The sequence below is a fragment of the Aphelocoma coerulescens genome, chromosome 3 (genome assembly GCF_041296385.1).
Source record: "Aphelocoma coerulescens isolate FSJ_1873_10779 chromosome 3, UR_Acoe_1.0, whole genome shotgun sequence".
Classification (NCBI taxonomy): domain Eukaryota; kingdom Metazoa; phylum Chordata; class Aves; order Passeriformes; family Corvidae; genus Aphelocoma; species Aphelocoma coerulescens.
This window is the reverse complement of record NC_091016.1, coordinates 17,520,374-17,544,886: the sequence shown is the minus strand read 5'-3', so window position 1 is coordinate 17,544,886 and position 24,513 is coordinate 17,520,374. Positions and strand designations below refer to the sequence as shown.

The 24,513-nt window shown below is 40.6% G+C and overlaps 1 protein-coding gene across 1 annotated transcript; it reads right to left on the bottom strand.

The window, feature by feature from the left end:
• Positions 1-796: 796 nt before the first annotated feature.
• FBXO28 (F-box protein 28) lies at positions 797-15,685 on the bottom strand. Its single transcript, XM_069009252.1, has 5 exons — positions 15,398-15,685; positions 9,458-9,567; positions 8,347-8,485; positions 5,734-5,929; positions 797-3,887 (listed from the first exon to the last, which is right to left on the bottom strand). The coding sequence occupies exons 1-5, from the start codon at positions 15,608-15,610 to the stop codon at positions 3,493-3,495; spliced, it is 1,053 nt and encodes a 350-aa protein (XP_068865353.1). The 5' UTR covers positions 15,611-15,685; the 3' UTR covers positions 797-3,492.
• Between the last annotated feature and the right edge of the window lie 8,828 nt (positions 15,686-24,513).

Below are 24,513 nucleotides of genomic sequence, written 5' to 3'. Positions count from 1 at the left end.
TTGAAAATTCCTTTGGCAATCTTAGTGCTCCCCACAATTCACTGTTAGAAGATTTGAATAAGAGCAACTAAGTTTCTGTTCAATTCTGTCTTACCTTTTACATTAAGAAGTTACACAGAGGCATCTTTTGTAGCATTAATGAATTCAGTGATTAATGTGCAATGCTGAGCAAGTATCAGGAACTGAAGAAGTTCCATTTGTTTCCATCTGTTCTTTAATCTGTGAAATTTTTCTTGTTAAGCAGGCAGTCTTTCTTCCTTCAGTGCTTCCACCTACTACATCTGTTAGTTCAGGTTTGGAGTGTCCTTACATACTGTAGTTCCATAGAAGCTGTTCAATTTGGGAAGCAAAACCTGGTTGCAAACAGCTTTTCCCTCAAAAAACTACCACTGTGGTATCTTTTGATCTCATTTTCACCATATTCACTAGGTATACAAATTTGTAAAAAAATCCCCAACCTTACTATGAAACAAAAAGCTGTTTCCAAGCAAGCTGCTGTTTTTAGAAAAGCAGTAAAGCTGGCCTCAGTAGTTTTAAGTTATTTTAAGAAACTAAATGTAAGACACTTGAAATTGCTTTCTCTGTCAGCTCTGACCTTTTTTTTCAATTTCAGTGCTTGACACAAGTACTAAAACTGAATAGTGGCTGCAAATCAATCAATTTTTTACATAACTTTGTAAACTACATCTCAGTCTCACTGGTTTAAGGCTCTCCCTTGAACAGATGATACAGTCACCAATCACTACCAACACTGCTTTGAGGCTGATACACCAACTCACATAAATGTACACAGACATTCAGAGTGAAAAGAAATTTAGTTTTACTTCAGGTGATTCATCAGCTTGTTCATATATTGCAAAATGCATCCTTTTTATTTAACAAGGGACAATATGGTGTCAGAAATTAATGTTCCAGCTATTTTGTCCAAATGATTACTTCATTCTGTTTTCTCCATGTGTGTATTTCTCTGGTGTACATTCCAGCCCGAGAGCCATCGGACATCTCCCTCTCTGGGATGTGAAATAGAAAACACTGATGTACCTCTATTGTGGAATTTCTCAGAGCTGCCTTGTAACCATCCCCTCTACCCCCTAAGTTTCATGGGCCTCATTCCATTTGTCTGTCAGCACATGGAGGAGCAGGAAGCACCTGCAATCCTGGAGCACGTGATACTTCCTTGAGCTGAAGGTTCCAAGTTGGCACCGTTCACAGAGAACATTTCCCATAAGAACAGGCTGTTGTTTTCCAGCTCGGTTTACACACAGCCAGAGATTCCCCAACACATACACAAATGCTACTCCTGAGGAACCTGAAACAATTTGTATACTGGGATGGTGTGGAGGGGCAAATTGTTTGCATATTCTAGAAATTCATAAAGAAATGAAAGTGAAGAATATTCAGAGATGTATCAATAAAGCTTTTCAGTAAATGCAATTCACAGGTTTATACTTGTTAGAAGTATTTAACCACAGGTAGCTGGTAATTAGTCCATTACAGGAATTTCTTATCACAAATAACCATTAAATGAATTTGTATCACACAGTAATTCTAGCTATAACGCTGACCCTCTGACTCAAAATTGTTTTTTAAAAGATAAGGCATATGCCAGTATTTTTAATCTGAACAGCAGATATCTATCTCCAAGATAGACTTAGCTGTAAAAAACATTCTGAGCTGTAGAAAACCAGTACAAGCAAAAGCTCAGTTAACCTTCGAAGTCTTCTCTCAGACAGCCTTTTATAATTTCCTTGATGCTTAAGAAAAATGCCCTTTTTTTTGAAAAGACTCAAACTACTCAAGAAGTTTATTTGAAAACAAAATGTCTGTCAAATATTAGGCATTTGCAATGTTACTTCTGGTATGAGCTACTATGTTTTAGAAGTAAAAATTGTAGCTGAAGTTTCAGGAAAAATGTCAGCTTTCCACAATTATATAATATCTGACCAGACAACTTCTGATTTGTTTGGTGCCTTAAATACAGCCACTAGGTTATGCTGACAGCCATACAAAATGAACTTGCACTTTAACCCACAGTAGCAATATCAAGATTGAGAACAGCTACAAATGCAGCATTTGCATTTTCAGTGCCATACCAAGTTGAATTCAGAACCACCTAAAGACAAAGCAGCAGCTGGTTAAAAAAAGGAAACGTAAGTCAAATTATAAAGCTACACAGTTTAGTACATTAAAACAAAACCAAGGACAATGGTATTTGTCTAAGATTCCAAAAATATACAGATGGGGGGTGGGGGGAATAATCACTGTACACAACTCTGAGGTGGTTAAAGTGACCAGAGAGACTGAACAGTGCAAGACATGCTTTTCCAGTTACAAGCTCAAAACAGAAGTGCAAAAGAAATTAAAGCTTTGTCTGCAGTGATTTACCTTTTAGGATAAGGAAAGCTTAGAATATTGTCATCAGTGTTACAGAGAAATTTCCACCCCAACCCCAACACAGACACACAAAATAGTTTTGTTTTTCCATAATACAGCATTTCACTCAAATGATGTCCCCGAGCTTCGTGACTCCAGGGACCATTTGTAGGTGTTCGATGTTGGCCTATGACCCAAGCGATGCACAGGCAGCCTCTCGATTCTCCAGCTTTGGCTAACAATAAATCCCTGCCTTCCAGGCAGGGCAAGTGGCAGCCACAGAGCCTGGGCTCAAATGCTCCTGCCACTCACCTCCCCAGACCACCTTGCTGTGAGGAAGCCGTTGTGCTGAAAGCAGAGGCTTAGGTATGGCTGAGGAACAAAGGAATTGCTTGACAGGTCTCTGTGCTCTCTGCCAGAGTTTAGAACAGTTTCAGGCAAGTGCTTTTGGCAGGCTGACTAAGCTGTACATGCATCTATCCATGCAAATGTAGAGTATGGCCCCCAAGACCTAGAACCAGGGTGTGTGCATGTGAAGACTGGATAGAAGGCCCTTCCATGTAAGTTTACAAAAATATATAGCCAATACTGTAGCTCAAGAAGTCAGTTTTACTCATTACAGAGAACCCCAAAAAGTATTAACTACTTTTCAGACATTCCAGACAAGGTCACTTGTAACAAAAAAGGTCAAGTTCTCAAAAACAAGGTTTTAAAAGCAGATCTCTCCTTCAAGTGAACAGGACATCTGTTTTTACGCTTAACCGTTTAGTCAGTTAAGACAATTTATTTAAGATTTCATGTGAACATATGCATAAACACAAATAAGTTTACTTTAAACACATCTGCACGGAAAAAAAAGGTTAACCCTTCAAAACATAACAGAGCAGGTCTGGTTAGTATGTAGCTATTGCAAATCTTAAAGATTCTGTGCATTAGGCCCACCCATATAGAAAGCAGGGGAAAAGTCAATGAAAGAAAATTACTGTTCAAGTCTAAGTGGTGTTTTGAAGAGCCAGCAGGCTAAGTGACACCATGAAGCTGGTCACAGTATCCAAACAAGCAGACCTGCTTGGGCTACTAGAGCAGTGTATCCTCCTGAAGGCGCCATCTCCTCCCGAGTTATTTTCTGCTCCGAAGGCGTTTAGATTTCCTAGGACAGTCTGTGGAATCAACCGCCTTCCTCCGCTTCCTGGGAGATTGTTCATTTGAGCCGGAACCTGAAGAATTCCCTACTGTGCTCTCCATCACCTCTCGCAGCTTGCGCTCCAGCTCAGCCAAGCGGGCGTTCTGTTCCCCAATGATTTGGGTTTGCTCAAGCAGTTTCTGGTCTTGATCCTGGAGCTGCTTCTGCTGCTCCTGCACTTTGACGCGCAGCTCCGAGATCTCCCGCTTCAACGCCGTCAGGCCCGTGCCGTTGGCTTTCACCTGCTGCTGCAGTTTGGTGACTTCCTGCCTAGAAGGGCTCTGCTTGGAGAACAGCTGCATTGTTGTCAGTGCTGCAGAGGGCCCTGGAACTTCAGAGAGAACTGTGATTAATCCTCTGCAACTTAAGGGTAGAAATGGTGTCCCGGTGTTCATATTTTGCTTACCCCTAACCCCCACATGAATCTGAATACTGGCTGCAATTTATGAACAGGTAAACAGATTTACAGCCACTTAAGTGTCTAACAAGAACATGTGGTAATCTCAGAGCACAACCAGTTTAATTTAAAATACTTACAGCTTTTCAGTAATCTGGAAAAAAGTTCATAATTCATTTCCTATATAGAAGCCCCCCTCCTTTTGCTGTATCAAAAACTGCGTAGAGATACTGTGTTGTCATCTAGACTTACTGTCCCAGATGTTAAGACAAAACCCCACAAAACATCTATAAATTACTTAATATGGAATAGTTAAGACTGAATAAATATCTTTCATTAGAGCAGCAAAATTCTGCTGTCTTAGTTGCAGACAGCTAAAGTTCTAGAATTTTGTAGTTTGGAACTTAACAAGGTATTTCAGTATAACTTACATTTTAGAAGAAAGGAATTTATTTTCCATGCTTCTTTAGAATCACTCTTCCTAAGCACTAAAACCATACTGGAATCTGAGCTTGGAACTGTTGATTCTAATAAAGTTCCTGCAAATCAAGGAGACTAACAGCTACAGTATAATTTCTTTCACTTTCTCTGCCATAAAAGATATCTATCACTTTTGCTGCCATTATACTCTTCTAGCAAGGCTGTGCAAGTAAGGTGCAACTTTAACCGCTCTACAAACAGAAGAGTCTGGAACAGTCATCCTCATCCTCCTCCGTTTGGTCCATTAGGATGCCAGCACAGCTACCATTATGTGACACTAATGGAGAGGTTATGCCCTTCCCTCAACAAGAGAGAGGCATTTTATGCACCACAAAGCCTTGAAAAGTTGATTGGCATCAACTGTGGGTTTGAGCAATACTTCCTCAGCTGAGAGGCTCAGTATATATTAACACATATAATTAATAAAAAATGTAAACCCATATATAATTTCTTTAAAAGTATACAATTTAAAAAATGGAAGTATAACTAACAGGATACAATTAAAAGGTGGCATACACACTTATGGCTAAAAGGATGGACAGGACATACAAGAAACAAAAGCACCAGCAATAGGGCTTTTGTTTTAGATGGGGGTTTTTTCCACAATTTTTACTAAGTTACCCTTCTAGAGAATTAAATTTCACAGTTCCTAAAGTGTGAACATGTCCTGTATAGGGAAAACTCTACAATTTTACCAATCTTTTGCCTTTTACCATTAGGATAACTTCGGCCATGAGGCAACCACCTTAGAGTTTGGTTCACAAAAGTTCCAGGAAGTCCGACAGAGTAGATGAGGGGCCAGTTTAATGGCTTATTTATAGACCATTATTTTAATTGCCTTTTCACTATTACCTGGAACTATTTTGCTTGTTAGTGCATAAAATAGTGCCCCCAGTAAAGTAAAAAAGCCCATTCTAGCCCTCTGTGTAATACTACAGCTTAAGCAAATTCATTTGCTGCTTGTCCTAAAAATAAAAGGCATCAAGTTGTCATCTCACGTGCCAAATTTCAACCAAATGCAGTGATAGAGTCTCATTCACTGGTGGCACAAAAGCATTTGTTTAACAAATACACACTATGCATAATTCTAACATACATTCAAGTGACTGTTCTTGTGGTAGCACAAAGGCTCTTTAAATTTCAAAGCAAATGAATTTCAGTTAGCATTCTTAAGAAGCAAGTATCATCAATATTTACGTAATAAAGCTCCCATTTAAGGGAGGGAGCTTTAAAAACATACAGTGCTGTGATTTTTTACAGAAAAACTAAATAAAACTTAACTATATGTTGGAATTAATACCTGGGGCAGTTCCTATTAGACGTCCCGATACATCTGACCCAGGCATCTTTCTTTTCAGTATTGGAACAATCTTCTCATCAAAATATTCCATAGCCATGGAGGAAATGTCCCTTAGTTCTTGAAGAACTTCATGAGCTCTCTGAGGAGCTCTTGTAGAGTTTACATATCTTAGCACTCGATAAATTTCATCTATTACCTAAAACATTTAAGAAGAATTAGGATTTTCTGATAAAGGCAAGATTATTTCAGTTTGTTCTAGGAATTCTGGCATATTCCGGGGTTTTTACCACATAACAGTTGCACACTACTGCGTGTTTTAGCTCCAGATCAGCTTTTTGAAGTGCTGTTCATTATATATCAGAGAAGCTATTCATTTAATCTATCACAACAGCTCTCTTCAAAGTCATGAAATAATGCTCATTGTGTGAAATTTTAAGTACAGCCATAGCTGACTTACAAGTTATATAATCTATACTCAGCAGAGCATGATCATTTCCTTCAGGAGAACCTGGAGCACGAAGCCCCAAAGCAGAGCAGTCACTACTCCTGCCAGTTATGAAACATGTAACTGGAGAAGCAAGAATTAGCATTATGTCAGCCTGAAGAGCTGTAAATATTTACTTGAGTCCACTTCCATATACACAAAATATTGCAAATTCAGATTAAGTCCAAAATATATTTGTTTACAAAACACCAATCCACTACGGACAGAGAACAAAACTCTCTTGACAGATTTGGGAAACAAGCCCTTTGGTTAGGAGAGATACAGAGAGATGAAGGGTGTCTCATTATTATAGTCTGAGGCAGGTCAAGATAGGAGTGCTGATCTCTTACCCAAAGCTACACAGGTATTTTGCACAGGATTAAGAATGTTTGAAGTGTTTCCTGAAGAACACACATAATAGGGATCTTGTAATACAGTTGCACCTTTTGTTCTGATGAAGTTTAGCTAAACAGTTGCAAAAGCTAGACAAGACCTAAGCTTCTCATCAAGCAACACAACAAAAGACTTCTCTAATTTCATTCACTTTTTATCCTGTTAGCAACAACATCCTCAATATAGAACCTTGCAGCAGTGCTCTGCTATCACACAGAATGCTGAACCTCAAATCAGGATTTGCATATTCTACCACAAATTCACTTACTGGCAGTTCTGTAGTGAAATTTCCTGAGGGAAGCAAAGCAGGTGGGAGGGAAACCACAGACTAAGTGAACACTAAGCCTTAAATCTGATTGACCAAAATATTAATCTTGAGTGAACTGGTAACTGTGTTGAGTGAGCAGCAGTGCTAGCAAACTCACACACTAAGTAAATAATTTCTTTAAAAAACCCACAAACTTTTTAGCAGTGGTATCAAAATAAAATCAAGGTCCTTACAAGTTGGTGCCCAGAAGGAAAATGGCTGGCAAGCTCACCTGCCCAACTCCTGCACATCCCTGGTCTAGAGTGAGTACTGCCTTTCCCTCTACTCTTCAAAATAGTAGGGCAACACTTTTTAATAAGTATTCCATTTACCATGTAAGTATCAGGGACTTGAGTTCATTTGACTTTGTTATATTAATTTTTTAAAAATACATGGGATATAAAAAATAGAATGTAAAGTCAAATAAGAATATAATTCAAAAATAATTAAATATCAAGTCAACAGGAGTGCACAGAAATAGTTACTTCTTCAAGATAAGAATGCATTCCACATCCACAGTTTATCCTACCACTGCTTGCATAAATGTCTGCATGCTTCCCCAGAATCCAAGAGATAACTTTTCCATTCATCCCACTGCAATTCAGTTTTCTGCCCACAAAAAAGTAACACAAACATATCCGAACCTTACATGGAAAGATCAATGAACAGAGCATTAGGATAATGTTCACTGATCTAATTTAATCCCTGAGCTGTACCAGTCTTCCTCTGAGCATGATTTTGTCAATTCCCCTGTGCACTGGTGATTTCACAGCTTATAAAACACTGGTATCTCCATGTACATCTTGCCTGCATAATTTATATTTAACACTGGGTTAGTATTCCAAAACACCAGAACTGCTCAGTAATGTTCCCATTTAACATACTTTACATTTAAAACTAATTCCACCTACTGTGCAAAAATATACCATCCACTGTAGTACTGAACAGTGTTTTGACATACTAAATGTCTTAATTCAATTAACCTGAAGTACTCAAATCCTTAAGAAAGGTGCGTAAAATCTTGATTGACTGAGTGCTTAGTGTTATATGTAGTCTAAATTACTACATCTTCAGATGGCCTGATCACATGTTTTTTCTGAAAGGTTGTAGAGCATGAGTATACCACCAGTCAACTATCAGAATCAAGAGAGAATCTAAGGGCAAATAGAAATCAAATTTAAAATCATTAATATTTAAATACAGCCTGGTTTATTAATTTCAGACTGCTTGGTAAAACAGAGTATTGGCTTGTAGGTTTGTTTGCAAGTATCTGAAACAGTTTATATATATATATGTATGTAAAAACACATATATATACACACACACTCTCTCTCTCTATATCAATTTGCCCCAGCTGTGCCAGGTTAAGTTACATAATGCTATTTTTTAAACACAGATACATATTCACATAATACAGTCTACATTTTACCTTTCCAGGTATGAAGCAACAGAGATTGGAATCCACATACTTCATGAAAGTCATATTTAAGAGAGAGAGTCTTGTTTCCACAGCAGCAAGGATGTCTGCATGACGAGCTAATGAATGGTTTCTCCTTTCTGACTCCCGTCTAGGAAACAGACCACAAGGTGACACTGATTTAACAAGGAGTCAAAAAATCAAACTGTAACATTTTTCACATTAATTTCACCCTTAAAAACCCTGTAGCCACTAACATTTGTCTTCATGGAAATAAAAGATACAGATTGAGACCCAGCTCATAACAGCATACTACACTTTCTTAGACAAAATTTGTTCTCTAAATAATTACTATACTTTATGTGATCTGTAAACTCAGTATGTAATTTAGGACTTTTTCAGAACAAGGTTTCAGTACTAACTATCAGCAGACACTGAGTGAGTGTGAATATTTTTATCCCCCCCTCCCCCTTACATGGTCAGTACTTCAATGCAATTGAAATAATAAATGGAATATATTAGTAGTGCTTGCTGTGAAGTGTAGGTTGAGATAGAAATGCTTTTTGACAAAGGATCTCTATGATAAGTAGCATTTAGTTGCTTCACTCTGACTGGGAAATCTGAAAGGACACAGCAGCAGCTGCACTTATTCACTGGGAAGAGGAAGAAAGACATAATTTTAGTGAGAAACCAGTTCCCAGTAATGCTCACATGTCAAATCCCTTTTCCTTGTTCCTGTTTAATCCTTGTCAGCGAAAAACCTTGCCCTTTTTTTTAAAGCAAAAAACTTGCTTTGATAAATGATCAGTGAAGGCAGTTGGTCTTGAAAAGGAATGGCATTTATTCATTCCCAGGAATCCTCACTTGATCTGCCAGAAGAGTTGAGCAATACAGAACCCAGTCTTCTCTGTTTGAAAAACCAGATACACTTTTCACACCATTATTCTGTAATTAAATCTTAGTTTCAAGGTGCTTTTAGAAAAAAAAAATGAAATAAAGGCAAATGTGACTCAAATTTTCAAGATACATAAGAGGAATTAGCCAGAAAGGAATTCCTTTTCAATAATCTGCTTAAATTAATCTAACACAATTAAATTTAATTACAGTTTTAACTGATACATACCTTGGAAGCTGAGCTTTAACTTGCTTCTGACACAAGTTGTGGTATCTTTCCACTTTCAGAAATCCCTGATTTAACATTCTCTGGCAAACCAAGTCCATTCGCTTACAAACCTGTATTAAGTAAAAAGAAATCTTAAGGCTCAGTTAAGGCCACAAGTCACTTTTACTATTATCTTACCCCTACTTGCCAGGTAGCAAAAAATTCTCTTAACTGTGTTTTGTTCCATTTCAACAAGCAAGAACTGCAGTTGAGATTAAGGCATTCCCATCTCCACCAAAGGTCATGATACTCCAAAAAGGAGCAGCTATGTTCCACACAGTTCACAAATAAATCTATTGATTTTGCCTAACAAGAGACAGTAGGCTGAATGCCACCTATTAGAAGCAGATACAATTTCCTCTGATTGTAATGGAAGTTGCAAATGCCCATGCCTGGCTTTTAGCATGGTCTCCAGAGTGATTCTGGTGTATCAAGTTAGTAGTTTGTAGTCTCAAAAAAAGAAACCTTTAAAGACAAGAAATCATAGTGGTTTTCTTCCAGTGTTTAAGGTTTATGTTTTTTTGAAGTCAACCACAATTAAATTTAAAAACACCTGCAAAACACTGCACATGGAACAAGATTCTCCTTTTCGTATAAAAAAGTCTTTTCTCCTCTGTTTAAAGGATTCCTTTATTTGCTATGTTGGACACCAATAGTCTCAGGGGTTTTTTGCCCCACAGATTTAGGAATAAGGGACATTAAGAGCTGCAGAAGATATAATAAACTGCTAAAGTTAACTGTTTCCCTTCACAAAGTTACTAGTTACAGGACAAAGGCAACTTGTACAAAAGTTTAAAGCAATTGCTATTCAGTTCTGAAGATGCAAGAGCTTAGTGACCCAACTGTTCTTTGAAATTGTTTTGGTTTTGTTGGGTTTTTTTAGGTATTAAAGTCCACAGCTCCCACTGTGACCCCCCTTGCCAAGAAATAAGCTTCTTTTTTTTTTTTTTTTTTAATAAATACTCCTTTCCTCCATACACTCCTCATTTCATAACTTTTAAGTCCATGTAAGTTTATATCTGCAGGAAGGAGATTCTCACTTCTCCCAGAGAAGCTTGCAATTACTTTGTGTAATGCCTTCTGTATAAACAGAAGGAAGTTCTGCTTTGTGAGTCTTCCTCTAGTCACAGCTGGTTTAAGGTTTGTGAGAACGGACCATTTTCAGACAGATCTGTATCAACAGACCATTAAGCAGTGACTGTGGCTCTGTCCGTGCTCCTCGGTATCAGATCTTTCTGGCTAACAAAGAAGGATCAGACAGGCAAACCGCAGAGGGAGAGTCTTAGCACACTGTGCCCCACATTCAGTGATCCAGTTAAATCATCCCCTGTGTATATGGAAAAATGCTGGCCCTTCCTACAGGAAGGAGGAAACCGTTCATTTTCCCTGAGCTCGTAGCTCCAGGGGCGCACGGATTTAAATCGTTTTTGAGTCGGGGCTTTGCAGCTTTCCCGCAGCTCTAACACTACCGAATCCCTGGAGCAGGAACCGGTACCTGCACAAGGCTGCGTCAGCTCTGCAGTTACCCGGCACAGGAGGAAAACAAGCTCCAGCCACGCTCAGCTCCGCGTTCGGAGGCGGCAGAGAGGGTTTTAACCTCATGCACAGTGACATCTGGTGGCAGAGAGGCCCTCCCAGGGAGCTGCAGCCCAAGACACGAACCGCACTGGGGTTTTTAATCTTCCTCCTTTGCTTACCCTACACAGCATGAAGAATTATTTGCTCGTTTCTCAGCATTACCCATATTTATGCCAATAATCAGCCTAGAACCCAAACATCAGTAGCGCCAGAAATCGAAAGTGTTTGTTTACAACTTATTTTACCAGTCATCTCTTAATTCTCAGCTGGCTCACCATGTAAACCATACATAGCACCTACATTTATAGGAAAATACACCTCTTCTAGATTGCAGTCAGTCATATGTAAAGTAGCATCATTATACTTTTAGATGTCCACAGTAGTCCAAGACAGCTTGATATTAGCTATTGGACAGATTGTAAGTTGTATTTCCTTATACTTGTTTTTGCAATTTTGGTGAATATTTTCTTATTCTAGTCAAAGAGCTGAAAGAGGCTGTGTTTCCTCAGAGGTCAAGTCCAACCAGGCCCTGTGTTCAAATTTCAGGGTTAGAAAGGTATTCCAAGTCCATGTGAAAAGCAGAAAGAGAGGTTGCTTCTTCATGTGCTGACTTTTACGTGATAACAGCTTTCTATGATCCTATGAATTATTTTTCCACTTCATTTGTAAACAAACTAAAATGACACAATCTACTAATTTCCGTTTCCTCAAGCATGTCTCATTTCTTCCAAGCTTCATTACCAGATAACCAACTCCAAAATAGATATAAATATCCTGGAGTATTTAGATTGTTCTTTTTCTTAGAGGGCACACAGGACCATGTTCCGTAAAATGCCTTTTTTAGGGTAAAGTAAGTGGCAAAATGTTTACGACTTCATCAAGAAACTTTAAAATAGAAATGCCTGTAAATACAGACTGACTGAAACTGGGAATATTAAAGCCATGTTGTCCAAAGGCTATCAGTCCTTACTTGTGCTGTGCAGGAAATAAGCACAAGTTTGCTGCAGAACCTAAGTCAATTCTGATGTGTATCAGAATCCAAGATAACCTTCTCAGAGTGTTCATGGGAGGAGGTCGTGGATTGTGTGATTTTAATCATGCTTGTTGTAGTAATAGCCTGAATGGAAGTGCCTTTCCAAGCTCAGACATGTGACTGAAAATGAAACTGGAATATAAGAATTTCATTATTATCCCACTGAGGTAAAAATTTCAAAGCTTCTGCAAGTCACTAAAAATATCACAGTAAGAGGAGCCTTCAAAAGCTGGAAGATAGCAAGCTTCCCTGTCAGCATGCACAGGAGGCTTGTCCAGAGCAGTACAGCTTCAGACATAGGGGTCTTTGGGGTTTTCTGTGTTTCTCTCATGGTGACTATCAGAGGAAGTAGATGAAGTAAATACTCAGAAGGGCTGAAAGCAAAATGCTGCTGCTTTTCCTCTCATTCACTTTGTCTGAACAAAAGTTTGACAGCTCAAGATTTCCCTCATTTCAGACACGACTGCTCTCTGAATATCTATTGTTTAGTCTCTGTTCCTTAGATCTACTTCACTTCTTAACCAGTAGGTGCTTCAATTTATGCTTTCACACACAGTAACCCCAGGAATAGCAGAAAGCATTATGCTCAGGAAAGCAAGTGCTTTCTGGACAATGAGGGGCCCATGGTCTTGCCTTGCAATCATCACAAGCAGGAAATGTTCTTTACCTCATCCTTTGGTGACAGAAAAAGACTTCTGGATCTTATGCCTGACATTATGCTCCACATAAACAATGCTCGTTTCTGTCTCCATTTCAATCTGAAAACATTCTGGTGTTCTATATCCTCCCACTCAGCCAACTCCTTAGTCTGTTGTCTTGTATACACTGTAGAGCCAAACCCAGTTCAACTGTGAGAATTTATTTGTCACCTTTTTTTATGGGTCACTGAGCTAAGGTGATCCAAAATAAAAAGCAGATTAGGACATCCATTCCTTCCATGCTGGGACCCAGAGAATGCATCAAAATGACTGGTTTAGGGAATCCACATTTTTTGTCTAAACATGTATGATCAAACTTTATTTAGGTTGATTGATGTCCTGGGTCTTCCTGCCTTCCTCGAGATGCTTTATCCTGGGGAATCCCACATCCTAAGGGGTAATGAGTCTGCTTTTGGGCACGTTTCTAATATGCATGAGACCTGAGCAATTTAATACCTGTCATTCAATTAATGTGCTCCTGCAATGTATCTTTAGCAGAAAAGATACACTCATTTATCTTTGATAAGCAGCTCAAGTCAGTTCTCACAGAAAACAAAAATTTACTGTTTGTGCCAGGCAGATCTTAGAGCAGGGATATACAGATCCTTCCAAAGGCTACTCACCACCTTGAAAAATCCAAAAGTCATGAAATTTCATTATGAATTTATGCCTAGGCATTGCTATTTTTAAAGGCTACCTTAATTCTCTGTCAACAGCACCTGGAGCTATGAAGAACATTGTGTGTCTGCCTCTCAGTGAATTGCCAAAAGAACACCTTCAGCTCTGAACAGCCACCCAAAAGACCCAGCTGATCAAGCTTATGGGCTCAAACCAGAGGGGCTTTGATTCTTTACATTACTGCTGGTTAACAAAAGACTACTTTCTTCTCAGAAGAATGCTCATAATGCCTTCTGATGTGCTTAAGGGAACAGCTAGGAATTTGATGGAGATTAATTTTCTTGGCTGTCACTGACTCAAAAACTAAAAATAGGGAAAGACCAACTGAATAGTTTCCTTCATTTTACGCCCAGTATTGTTCTATGTATGTGTCAAAGTTGGTATTTATCCAGTCTGTTTTTGCATATTTCTGAAACTTCTGAAAGGGGCTGTCCTCTTCTGGAAAAAGGAACTTGGAGATGCTATATAAGACAGCATAAAAGTGTTACATTTTACTTCTTAAGTGCCAGTGAGAGTTAAACAGCTGGTTTAGTCCTGACATCATCATCTTTCCTACTGACCTTCACTGCCAACACAGCATTGCTTACAAACACTTCGTGCTAGAGGAAGAAAAAGCCTTCTATTGACTTGTGAGAGCTCCCACAGGCACTACCACTCATAAGATGCAACGGGAAAGGTGCAGCCACGGGCTGTGCCTGGCATTGCAATTCCGACCCTGAAACGTGGCATATCCAAACACCTTGTGATGTACTTCCCTTCCCTTTGGTCAAACTGCAAGTACCACCCTTGATCTTGAGGATGTCCTGTGCAGGGCCAGAAGCTGGACTTCCATGATCCTTGTGGCTCCCTTCTAACTCAGGCTACTCTGTGGTTCTCAAAGTACATCTCTTTTTAAAGATCCATTACCTACTCCTACAGAAGAAGCTGAAATCTTCAGTGCACTGACAGCACACTAGAAATGTTTAGGAACTGGTGTGCTTGGAGTAGTATAAATAAGATCATATTTTCTGCTTGAAGAGCTTTTGTTTTAAAGTTACAGTCAGGATGCAACACTTCCGGTTGCCGATCCAGGACAGAGACAGTCCAATTTCCTGCAGAAATATGCTTGTAATATTATCCGGTTTAAACTAATCGAGTTCTTAAAATAGGAACGATACAGTACATGCACGTTTACTGAGAGTTACATAACCTGTGCATTAATTCCCTCACTATTATTCCATTTATAACCTCGTAAGAGGTTCAGTAAGACAGCAGCATATCATAATGTGACATGGTTTACATCAGGCTCCTTATGCAGGCAGTTAAATATTGATATACATTGATCTCCTTGCTGACAGCTGCGGGGTTTTTTGGCATTATCAAGTTCAGAGGTGCAGATACTACATGTTATTAGATCTACCACTAAGACTGAAAGAAGCAGGCAGTCTTTTTTTTTTTTTTTTTTTTTACATCGTCTTTTTTGACCCACATTTCTAGATAGGGGAGGGTTCTTGGAGCAGCAGGCTCACCATGTCCTACACTCGTAGGTTTAAGCTCTATAAGTAAAAATAAACACACATATGAGACACAATAGACTACCCACCCCAACCAGTCACTAGGAGAAATGAGCCTCCAGCAGCCCGGTGCTTTCTCACAGAGCGCGAAAGGAATTAAAGAAGTAAGAGACGGTAAAAAGAGCTTTAGGAGCGCTTGTATGGAAGCGCACGCCGAAACTGGAGAAGGGATAAAGCCCCATCCCACCCACCCCACCTCATCCAGCCCCCTCCCCGGCGAACGCAGCAGCCCGGCGGGGGGCGCCCGGTCCGCCAACAGCCCCGCACCTGCCCCGGGCCAGGCGGGCTGAGCCCCGCGGGCTGAGCCCGGCCCGGCCGCAGCGGGGCCCCCGCCCCGCTGCCTCCCCTCTGCGGCCCCTACCAGGCGCAGCTGGCTCGTCTCATCGTAGGACAGGAAGCTGAGGATGCTCTCGATGGCCACGATAGGCAACCCCATGAGCGTGTTGCTCTGAGGCGGCGGCTCCATGGGCGCCAGCGGCTCGGCGGCCTCCGGCAGCGGAGCCGGGGAGAGCCGCGCCGAGCCCGGGGCGCCGCCTTCGCCCTCCGACACGAGCCGCTCCTCCGGCGCCGCCATCTTGGAGCCCGTCCTTCCTCCGCGGGGGAACGGTACCGCCCCTCTGTGACGCCTCTTCCGCAGCCGTCACGGGCAGCCCTGCCCTGGCGTTGCTTCGGGGAACGGAGAGAAATGGAACTTTGAGTGTTGATGGGACGCTCGAGGGCTTCGGTTACGGCCGCTGCCCGGGAAGCTGTTTGCGAGCCGGGGCCGGAGCGATGGTGCCCGACTCTTGTCGGTGGTGCCCAGAGACAAGACAAGGAGCAAGGGCCGTAGATTAACACACAAGAAGTTCCCCAGCGTGAGGGAGAATTTTTTAAGCTGAGGGTGGCAGAGCGCTGGAACAGCCTGCCCAGGGAGGTCCTGGAGTCTCCCTCTCCAGAGACATTCAAACCCCTCCTGGAGGCGTTCCTGTGTCACCTGCTCCAGGTGACCCTGCCTTGGCAGGGGGTTGGACTGGGTGATCTCCAGAGGTCCCTTGCGACCCTGACAGTTCTGTGATTCCCATGCAGGATTCCCACCCTCTCCGTGTGGAGTTTGTCCCTACTACCCAACCTGAGCTTCCCCCGAAGCGGCTTTGAGCATCCCCTCGTGTGCTACGGCTGGAGGCCGGAGAGGAGGGATGAGTGCCTCCCTCTCCATGCCCCTCCTGAGGAAACTCTGTGGGAAGGACCTCCCAAAACTCTATGGCTGCTGCTGCCCAGGAGTCCGGCAGTGCTCTCTCCGCAAAGGCACAGTGACCTACCGAGAGAATGTGGCTGGATTACAGCGAGGCAGCTACAGCATAGAAAATACCCCTGTAGCTCCTAAGTAAGACGCAGCTACATCCTTATTACAAAGTAATCCAGCCTGCTGCATTTCCCCTGTAGATGGGCGAGCACCCATTTTGTGTTTGGTGTCCAAGCTGCCCCTACTCTGCTGGCAGGAGGAGCCACAGCAGCCAGGGGGGCTGCAGGTCTGCTGCCAGCCTTTGGGATCAGAGCCAGCTGGCAAAACCCTCGGCTGCCCGAAAACCACTGCCTGGAACCAGACATAATTGAGCAGGCGGGACACCCAGAATAAAGCAAACTCTGCTCCTATATTTGCCCTTTATCCTGTGTATTAAGGAGGTTTCTGGATCAGATTGCTGGGACAACAAAGGGATGGGACCAAGGGCTGTTTCTAGAACATTCCCTGGTGCTTCTGAGAACAGACACACCTCAGTTTCACAAGCATTTTAGTCTGACAGAAGTTGGCACAGCCTTTGAAAAGTATGGTGCCAGTCTCCTCAGTGCCTTCAGCTGCTGCTGCTTTGTTTCACATCAGCAGCGTTGGGTGTGTGTGCTTGACTGGGGGACTGGTGCTGCTGAACACTGACTTGCCCGAGGAAATCACTGAACAAATGCCAGGAGTGATGGTAGCAAAGTGTATGGGAAAAAGACATCAAATGTTTTGGGAGAGTGGGACCATTTCTTGCAGTACCTGCACCAAGGTAGTACAGCTTAAAATATTACAGGACTAAAAAATTAGCTGCCTGCAGCACCTCTGTACATTTTTTTTTTCAGCCATGCTTCCTCTCTTTGAAGTTTTATCTTAACCCATTTCTTTCACTCTCTCCTCTCCTCGGAAACTCATTTGCAACCTCTTTCAAAAAAAAAAAAAGCATCTGGAAAAGAATTAGCTTGGGAGCAGGGCAAATGCAAGGGTAAGGCTTTATGTGTGTCATCCTAATGGCACTCCAAAAATGTGCTCTGAAATTAATATTTCCTTTTTGGGAGCAGAACACTGTGTGCCTTGTATGGATCTGGAAGTGTTTTGCTCCCTCCCCTCCCCTCAACTCATCAGTGCTGCTATCTTGCAACAAGGGTTTTATTCTTGTGCGTGGTTTTCAGACCTGATCTCCTTTCACATGCACCGTCAGCAGTTTAAAACACACTCAGGAGAATTCTTTATGAACTTGTGACTTGGCACGTGAAGTTTGGGCTGGCAGTGTGTTGATGGTTTAAAAGGAAGTGGAGGTTTTCATCCTACCTAAGCATATAAGATTTCACATTTTTTCAAGAATGCTTTTTTTTTGTCATATCATTTGAACAATTTCAGTTCTTTAGATACAGCTCTACGTTTAATAAATATAAGCTGTACATTCTGTATGTTTTATCATATCATCAAACAGAATAAATACAATGAACAGTATATATTTTATGCTAACTATACACATAGCTTAATAGTTAATAAGTCTATTTTAGTAAGTAGGGTAATTCTACTGCCTTCCAGGTTCTGACTCATGTCGTTCCCCAGTGTATCTGGTGTCATTTTTCTGAGCATGCATCACTTTGCATTAATTTGGAAAAACACAGTTCTCACGCACTTTCACAAAACCCCCATTACAGACCCTCCAGTGGATGAACTTTTCAGTTATTTTGGGATACTGTGAAGCCAGAAAACTTGATAATGCTTTCTGAAAGGGATGAAATAAAGTTATGTAGAATCTATTTGCATGTTACATGTCATGTATCATCTTGAAATAGCCTTAAATCTTAAAATCTTGACATAGCCTTAGTTTTGATTTTACCATGTTAGAATTATAAGTATAGTTGGGCTGATTTTTTTTTTTTTTTAACTTCTCAGTGACTCACAAGAAGGTGTTAGGGGAAATGAATTTTTTCACTCCTTTCATGCAAAAATCCTCATAATATTTTTATTTATGTTTGGGGGAATGAAATTTGGATGTCTCCATACTCTGGACTAAATATTGTGCTCCCAACTGATTGGAGTGTGGTGTGTTCAGGTCAGCAGGGACTGTGAATTTTACTGAAATTATGTGGCATGTTTTGGTTGGGCTTTGTGTGAAAGCAAGCAATGCCAAGAACTGTGATGAAGAGGAAGGAGCCTGGCTCAAATACAAGTCAAGTTGTATCTATGAAATCTGAGAAAGAAGAAGAAATTAAAGAAAGGGTAGAAAGAGAGAGAGTGAGAAGCAGGAGCTAACAAACAGACATCTGAGAAGATGGGAGTGGGGAAAAATTTAGCAGCAGGGGTTGGAGGTGAAGGAAAGTGTGTAAGTAGGTCAGGAACTGTCATGTTGATGAGGAATATTGGAGCAAAGAGGAGTAATGTGCTCAAAAACTGAGGGTAAGAGCAGAAGCTGGGTGGGAGGAGAACAGATTTGTTTTATTAAGTTAGTGTAATCAATAGAAAAATAGAAAAGGCTTTCCCACATGATTTGTTTTCTTCTCGGGGACAGCAGCAGTTTGCTCACTTTATGGATACTAGGGATTTTTTTTAAAGAGATGCTAAATTTGAAAGAAGTCTGGTCTAGTCACACAGCTATATTTTCACTCAGGCTGCTGGACACTGAGGCAGAGTAAAGTCTTTCTTGCTTAAAGGCCTTTTTGTGAAAGGCATTAAAAAACAGAAAAAAGTAATATTTAAATTTCCTTTGGGAGGGTTCTTAATAAACACAGACAGCAGTGTAAATTTGAACAGATTAATCCTCTGCAGTGGAAACTTTTAATCCTTTAATAGGTAAATGGGTAAATATTGTGGTGTGGAGTCAGCTTCAGATATGAATGTAATCCCAGTTTAATTAAATCAATATAAATATTTAACTGGATCCTTTGGAGTTTAATCAGTTTTGGACCCAGTAGTGCTACATGTTGCATAAAAAACTGGTTGAGAAACTGACTCTAAAATCTACATCTACCCCTTAATTTACTTGTAATACTGTATATTAGGTATCTGATAGTAATCATATGTTGATATTGAGAGACAGAAGAATATGATGCTCCATGGGAAATGAGAGGTAGAAGCAAAAGGAAAACAAGTAGAAGACAGAAGGAAAGAAAATACAACCTCTACAGATTTTTTTGAACTTTAAGTGTGGGGACCAGACTAATCTGTAGTAGTTTTTGTAGGCCAGGTGTGTTACACAGTCAAGCTTTCATCAAATATGTTTTTCTGTTTCAAATTTCAAGAAAATATTTAACTTAAAGTATTTTCAAATCCACAGGAAAATTGGGGTTTTTAGACACATAATATATTAATTGCATGCCAATAATAATTAATTACAAATCAGGTAAACTGATGTACTTGGGGGATAAAAAGAACAAGGGTTCAGACAAATACCCTTTCTATTTCCTTGTAGTCAAAATACCTTCCCTGAGAGAGGGCTGCAGAATCAGGTACTGATAGCACATTGCCTTGGTCAGGTTACACATCCTCACACAGCTGTACTCAAAAGTAACCTTGGTGAACAAGCTTAGATAGAAAAATAAGAAGCTTTCATTAGATAACGTGACTTTTGCTAATTCTCTGTATTATTCTCTTGTAGGATGTTTGCAGGCCCTAGGGCACAGAATTAGTTTTCACCATGAGGAAGGGCTCAGTTTTGATGTAAATTCCAAGGAATTCCTTTAATTTTAGTATACTACCACATCTTAACATTATGATAAAGATAATTCAGTGAAAACATCAATGATGTCGCTGTGTCTCATCAGTTCAGCTTGGTGAAAAATCAGAGACACAACAAACTGCACCAATACTTTTGATGTCCCCATAACCTGCCAGGGTTATTTCAAGCAGAGATTGATATACTGAGGCACAGGACTACAGCTCTGTGTGAGAAGGTGCAAAGAAAATAGATAAATTAGCAATGAGAAGAGGTTTACAAAGACATGGTCTGCTCAGTCCTGCAGTCACTTTACAAAAAAAGAAATTTTTGGGGGCCTGATCTTGAAATAATTTTGTGTTTTCTGAAATCCTTCTGGTTTCATTCTCTCTTGACTCCAGAGGGACTGCTAGCATGAGCTAAGTCTGTCTTCTTGGCAGCTGAGCAATAGGGATGAGGCAACAGTGAAACAGCAGTGTTCATTTAACTCTCCACATTCTCCAAACATCCAGCTAGGATGAAGGTTCAGCCTCACTGTGTGGCTAATCAGTGTCTTAAAGTTTCTGGTAAAGAATGGGATTTTGATCACAGAATTTCTGTTTCCAACAGCTGAATATATTTGTACTTAATGAACATGTTTTTCAATTCCTTCCCTGTTTTTCCTCACTGGCCAGCTCCCTTATGGGGCTGGATGAGTGGCTGCAGGCAGATTTCAGCTTTCCCAAATTGCTGTAATTGCCCTAAACAGACGTTTTGTTACAGAGGGTCTTCTGTCAGGATCTGTGCCCAGATAAATTGACAGGGATCCAGAGTGAGCGTAGTGAATATAATTTAGTTATTGAGAAGAATGGCAGCTGTGTGTGGTGCATACAAAACACTAATTTGTGCCAGCCTACATTTTGTTGAAAGATGCTGGGGACTAATGGAAGAGGAAGTTTATTTCTCCTCTTTTTAAGACATGGTGCAGACTTGCTTTAGCTGGCTGGTTGTTAAATTACCTGTGAGGAAAAAAACCCCACACTGAATTTAAATTACATAGAAAAGAATTTTGAGTGAGGAAATTAGAATTTTCTTCTAGCAAGTAACTTGAGAAGTTGGAGGAGCTTTAGTTTACTGAAGTTAAATAATTCCTGGTTGATCTGGAATAAATTGAAGATTTCTGTTTAAAGTGAGTGATGCTTGTGATATTAATGTCACTTTCTATTTTTAGAGAATCATCCTTTGAAACTGTATTTAAACGATCAGCTTAAGAGCTGAATAGCTTGCAGCAAAATTGATGCAAATTTCAGAAGTGTTTTCTGAGTGCTGCTGGTTCTGCACAATTATTAGTTTTCTGAGTAACATGATTGAATATGTACTTTGTGCAGTGGGTGCATGTGGGACTGTCACAATTTAGATAATGGGATTAGTTTGCAGAGAGGGTGCAAGTTAAGCAAGAAATAATTTTGAACTTTAAAGTTACAGAGTCTGAACTTCTGTTGTCTCATGCAGTTGCTTATGTACATGACTAGCTTCTACATACAGTGATCATTAAAGTTTATATTTACTTATTGTAGTAGTAAGTGCTATCACAAAGCAAGGCACTGGCTCTCATGCCTCTGATGAGGAGCTGAGCTGTTCCTTGTGTTGGGAAAGTCTAGATTTTGTTTCCACTGTGGCACAGGAATGTGACAGGATACAGTTATTTGTTTAGATTTGAAATCGATGTAATCTGCATGTGAATGAGGAAGTATGTCACCACCAAAATGGACTTGGTGTGACCACAAAACACACACCATCCAAGTAGGGGCCTGATGATGTTCTGCATTAAGCATGCACGGATGTGATAAACTCCCTGAAGGGATTGCAGCTGAAGAGGCTCATTTCAGCTGCCAGACACAAGTTTAGAGGGAAGTGGCTTATTCCAGGAGGAAGGTATGCCTACTGAATTGCTCCTCAATGTCCAGGAACACCTTAGAGAACTGGGCTGACAGAAGTTGTGGCAAGCCACTGTATCTTAATTTAAAATTTACTCTTGCTAAATGCTTCTTGATGTATTGCTTTGAATGTGGCATAGACCAAAGGCTTTTGCTTTGGAAGCAGCCACTGGAATAACACGAGATGCTCTAGCTGATGTTGTTAGCAAATTTCTTAAAAGATTTCATAAATCTTACCTGCAGACTTTGGAACTTGGTCAAGCACTGGAACAGGCTGCCCAGGAAAGTGATGGAATCACTGCCCCATAAGTGTTCAAAAAATGTATTGTTGTGGTCCTTAGGGACATGGTTTAGTGAAGGACCTGGCAATATTGGGTTAATGATTGGACTTGATGGCCTTAGAGGTCTTTTCCAACCTTAATTGTTCTATGGTTCTATGAACTAGGGAACTTTATTTTCCAGCTGGAAGATGATAGTCTCAGTCACTGCTGCATGTTTTCCCCAAAACTGTTTCTGCTGTAAGGTCTGTTATCTCATGTTTTGAAAACAAAATAAATAGTAGGAATGCAGCATTAAATAGTGGAAATGAATCTAACAACAAGAGGGCAGCTGGTGGATTAGCAGAACTGTGTGAAGGTGCTGAAAGTGTTAAACCATCAGGGTTTTTTTCTTTAGCTGCTTTTTCTCTTTGTGAGGACGTTTGACAACATGGACTAATCGAGGTCTTTGCTTTGAATCACTGCCTGGAAAAGCCTTATCTTGAGCTGGAGAGTAGCTGTATAAGTTAGGTGCCAGAATTTCAACATCGCTGGAAAAAATCCAAACTTGTGAAGCTGCTGTGCCACAGCCCTATGAGTTTAGGTGAGCAATTCTCTTAGCATGTTCCTTTTTAATTCTTTTTTTCTTTTCTCCACAGCAATCTCAATTCCAAAGCTTTCCCTTCTTTCTGGGCTCTTAAATTATATCCTTCAGGAATTAGAGCTCACAAGTCTGATTTGGTGGAGTTTTAACAGTAGGTGGCAGTGGACAGCAAATCTAACCCAGCCCTGCGGTACCTCTTCTCTTGATGCTGCTCTCTTGATTTCTGTCACTCTCTGAAATTACTGTCTTAGAAGCAGTTTAAGAATCATATTCAGCTTTTTTTCTGAAGAATTAAAGGGTTTATTAAAAACAACCGACAGGTACAGCTTTTTTTTTTTTCCCCTTTAAATTCTTACGAGTTATTGCAAAAGAAATGTTACCTGATCATGCTCCTAATTTTGTCTGTAAAAGGACTGTAAAAAGGGACTTGGCTGGTCTGGAAGCAGTTTTAGGCAGTCTGGTAGAGCAGAGGATGTGAAGTTACTGTTAAAATTACTTAGATACAGCACTGAAGGAATTACGTGGAATGTTTGAGTTCTAAGTAGTGTGCTGAGAGCATGAAGTACAGCAGTGTTTTTTCCAGCCCTCTCCTACACATCCCGTTGTATGGAAAGACTAATGACAAGAGAAGATGATGCTGTTTATTTCTACTGATTATCATTACCAATACTGTCTGTAATGTCTTTCTGCTGCTGCAGGTTTCCTTGGTTCAGATCAAGTAGATCTCCTGTGGAAAGAAGAATAGTTCCACTACATTTTTATTTAGTGGTTTGGTGGATTTTTTTTCCTTTTCTTGGATACTTTTCAAGCCGTTCCATGAGTATCAACTTCCCCATAACCCTTGCTGTGATTACTTCTAGGGAACTGCTTGTGGCCTTAGTCAAGTGCAGCATGCTCTGTTTAGGCCGCCAAAAGTAGCAGGAACCAGGGAAGAGGTGCAGAGCTTCAGCTGTCTGTGCCATTGGCTCCAGATCCTGTGGATCTTTTCTTCTCCTCCTTTTTCTGATAGCTCTGTGTATGCAGGACTGGGAACTGCTGCCCCTTGATAATGCTCCTGTGCATGACTCAGTTATCTCCAACTGTTGACGCTCTGGAGATTGAACCTGTGGTCAGAAACCCTCACATATTTCTGCCCTCGGTGGGGAAACCATCAGCTCTCTGCTCATAAACCAAAAAGTCTTTCCTGTAATTAATAACCCGTTGTGAGAAATTCATGCCATACTTATCTAGTGAAATCATGTCTGAGTTGCTGTGAGAAGCAGGAATGTGAGTGCTGTAGGGAGGGCGAGCAGTGCTGCTGAGATAGGCACGGGTACAAGTGGTTTTGGCCCCACTTTACCTGCAAACCTGGCCAGCAATGTCCCCTCTGCTGGACAGGAGCTGGGATCTAAAGTGCAAGACCAGATGGCACTGAGAGCCTTCACTGCAGTGTGTGAGTCACAGAGCCTGCACAGAACTGGAAATAAATAGGTGCACCCCTTGGAGCTTCATTTCCTTAGCAGGGATGGGGTTGTAGTTTTGTGTGGAAGATGTCAAAGTTATAACTTGAGCCAAAAGAGACTTCTGTGGTTTGGTCTGCAAGAGGCATGTGCTAGCAAAATGTGGCTACCTTGCACATACACTGCATCTGAAACATCTTTTCTACTTGATTTTTACCTAACCATTTCCAGGTTTATTTTATAGGCTTAAAATTGTTATTTTAACATTCTAATTATGATTAGAAATTATTTGTGTCTGTATTTAGGGTGTACATTAACAGATCATTCTCCTGATGTTATCCC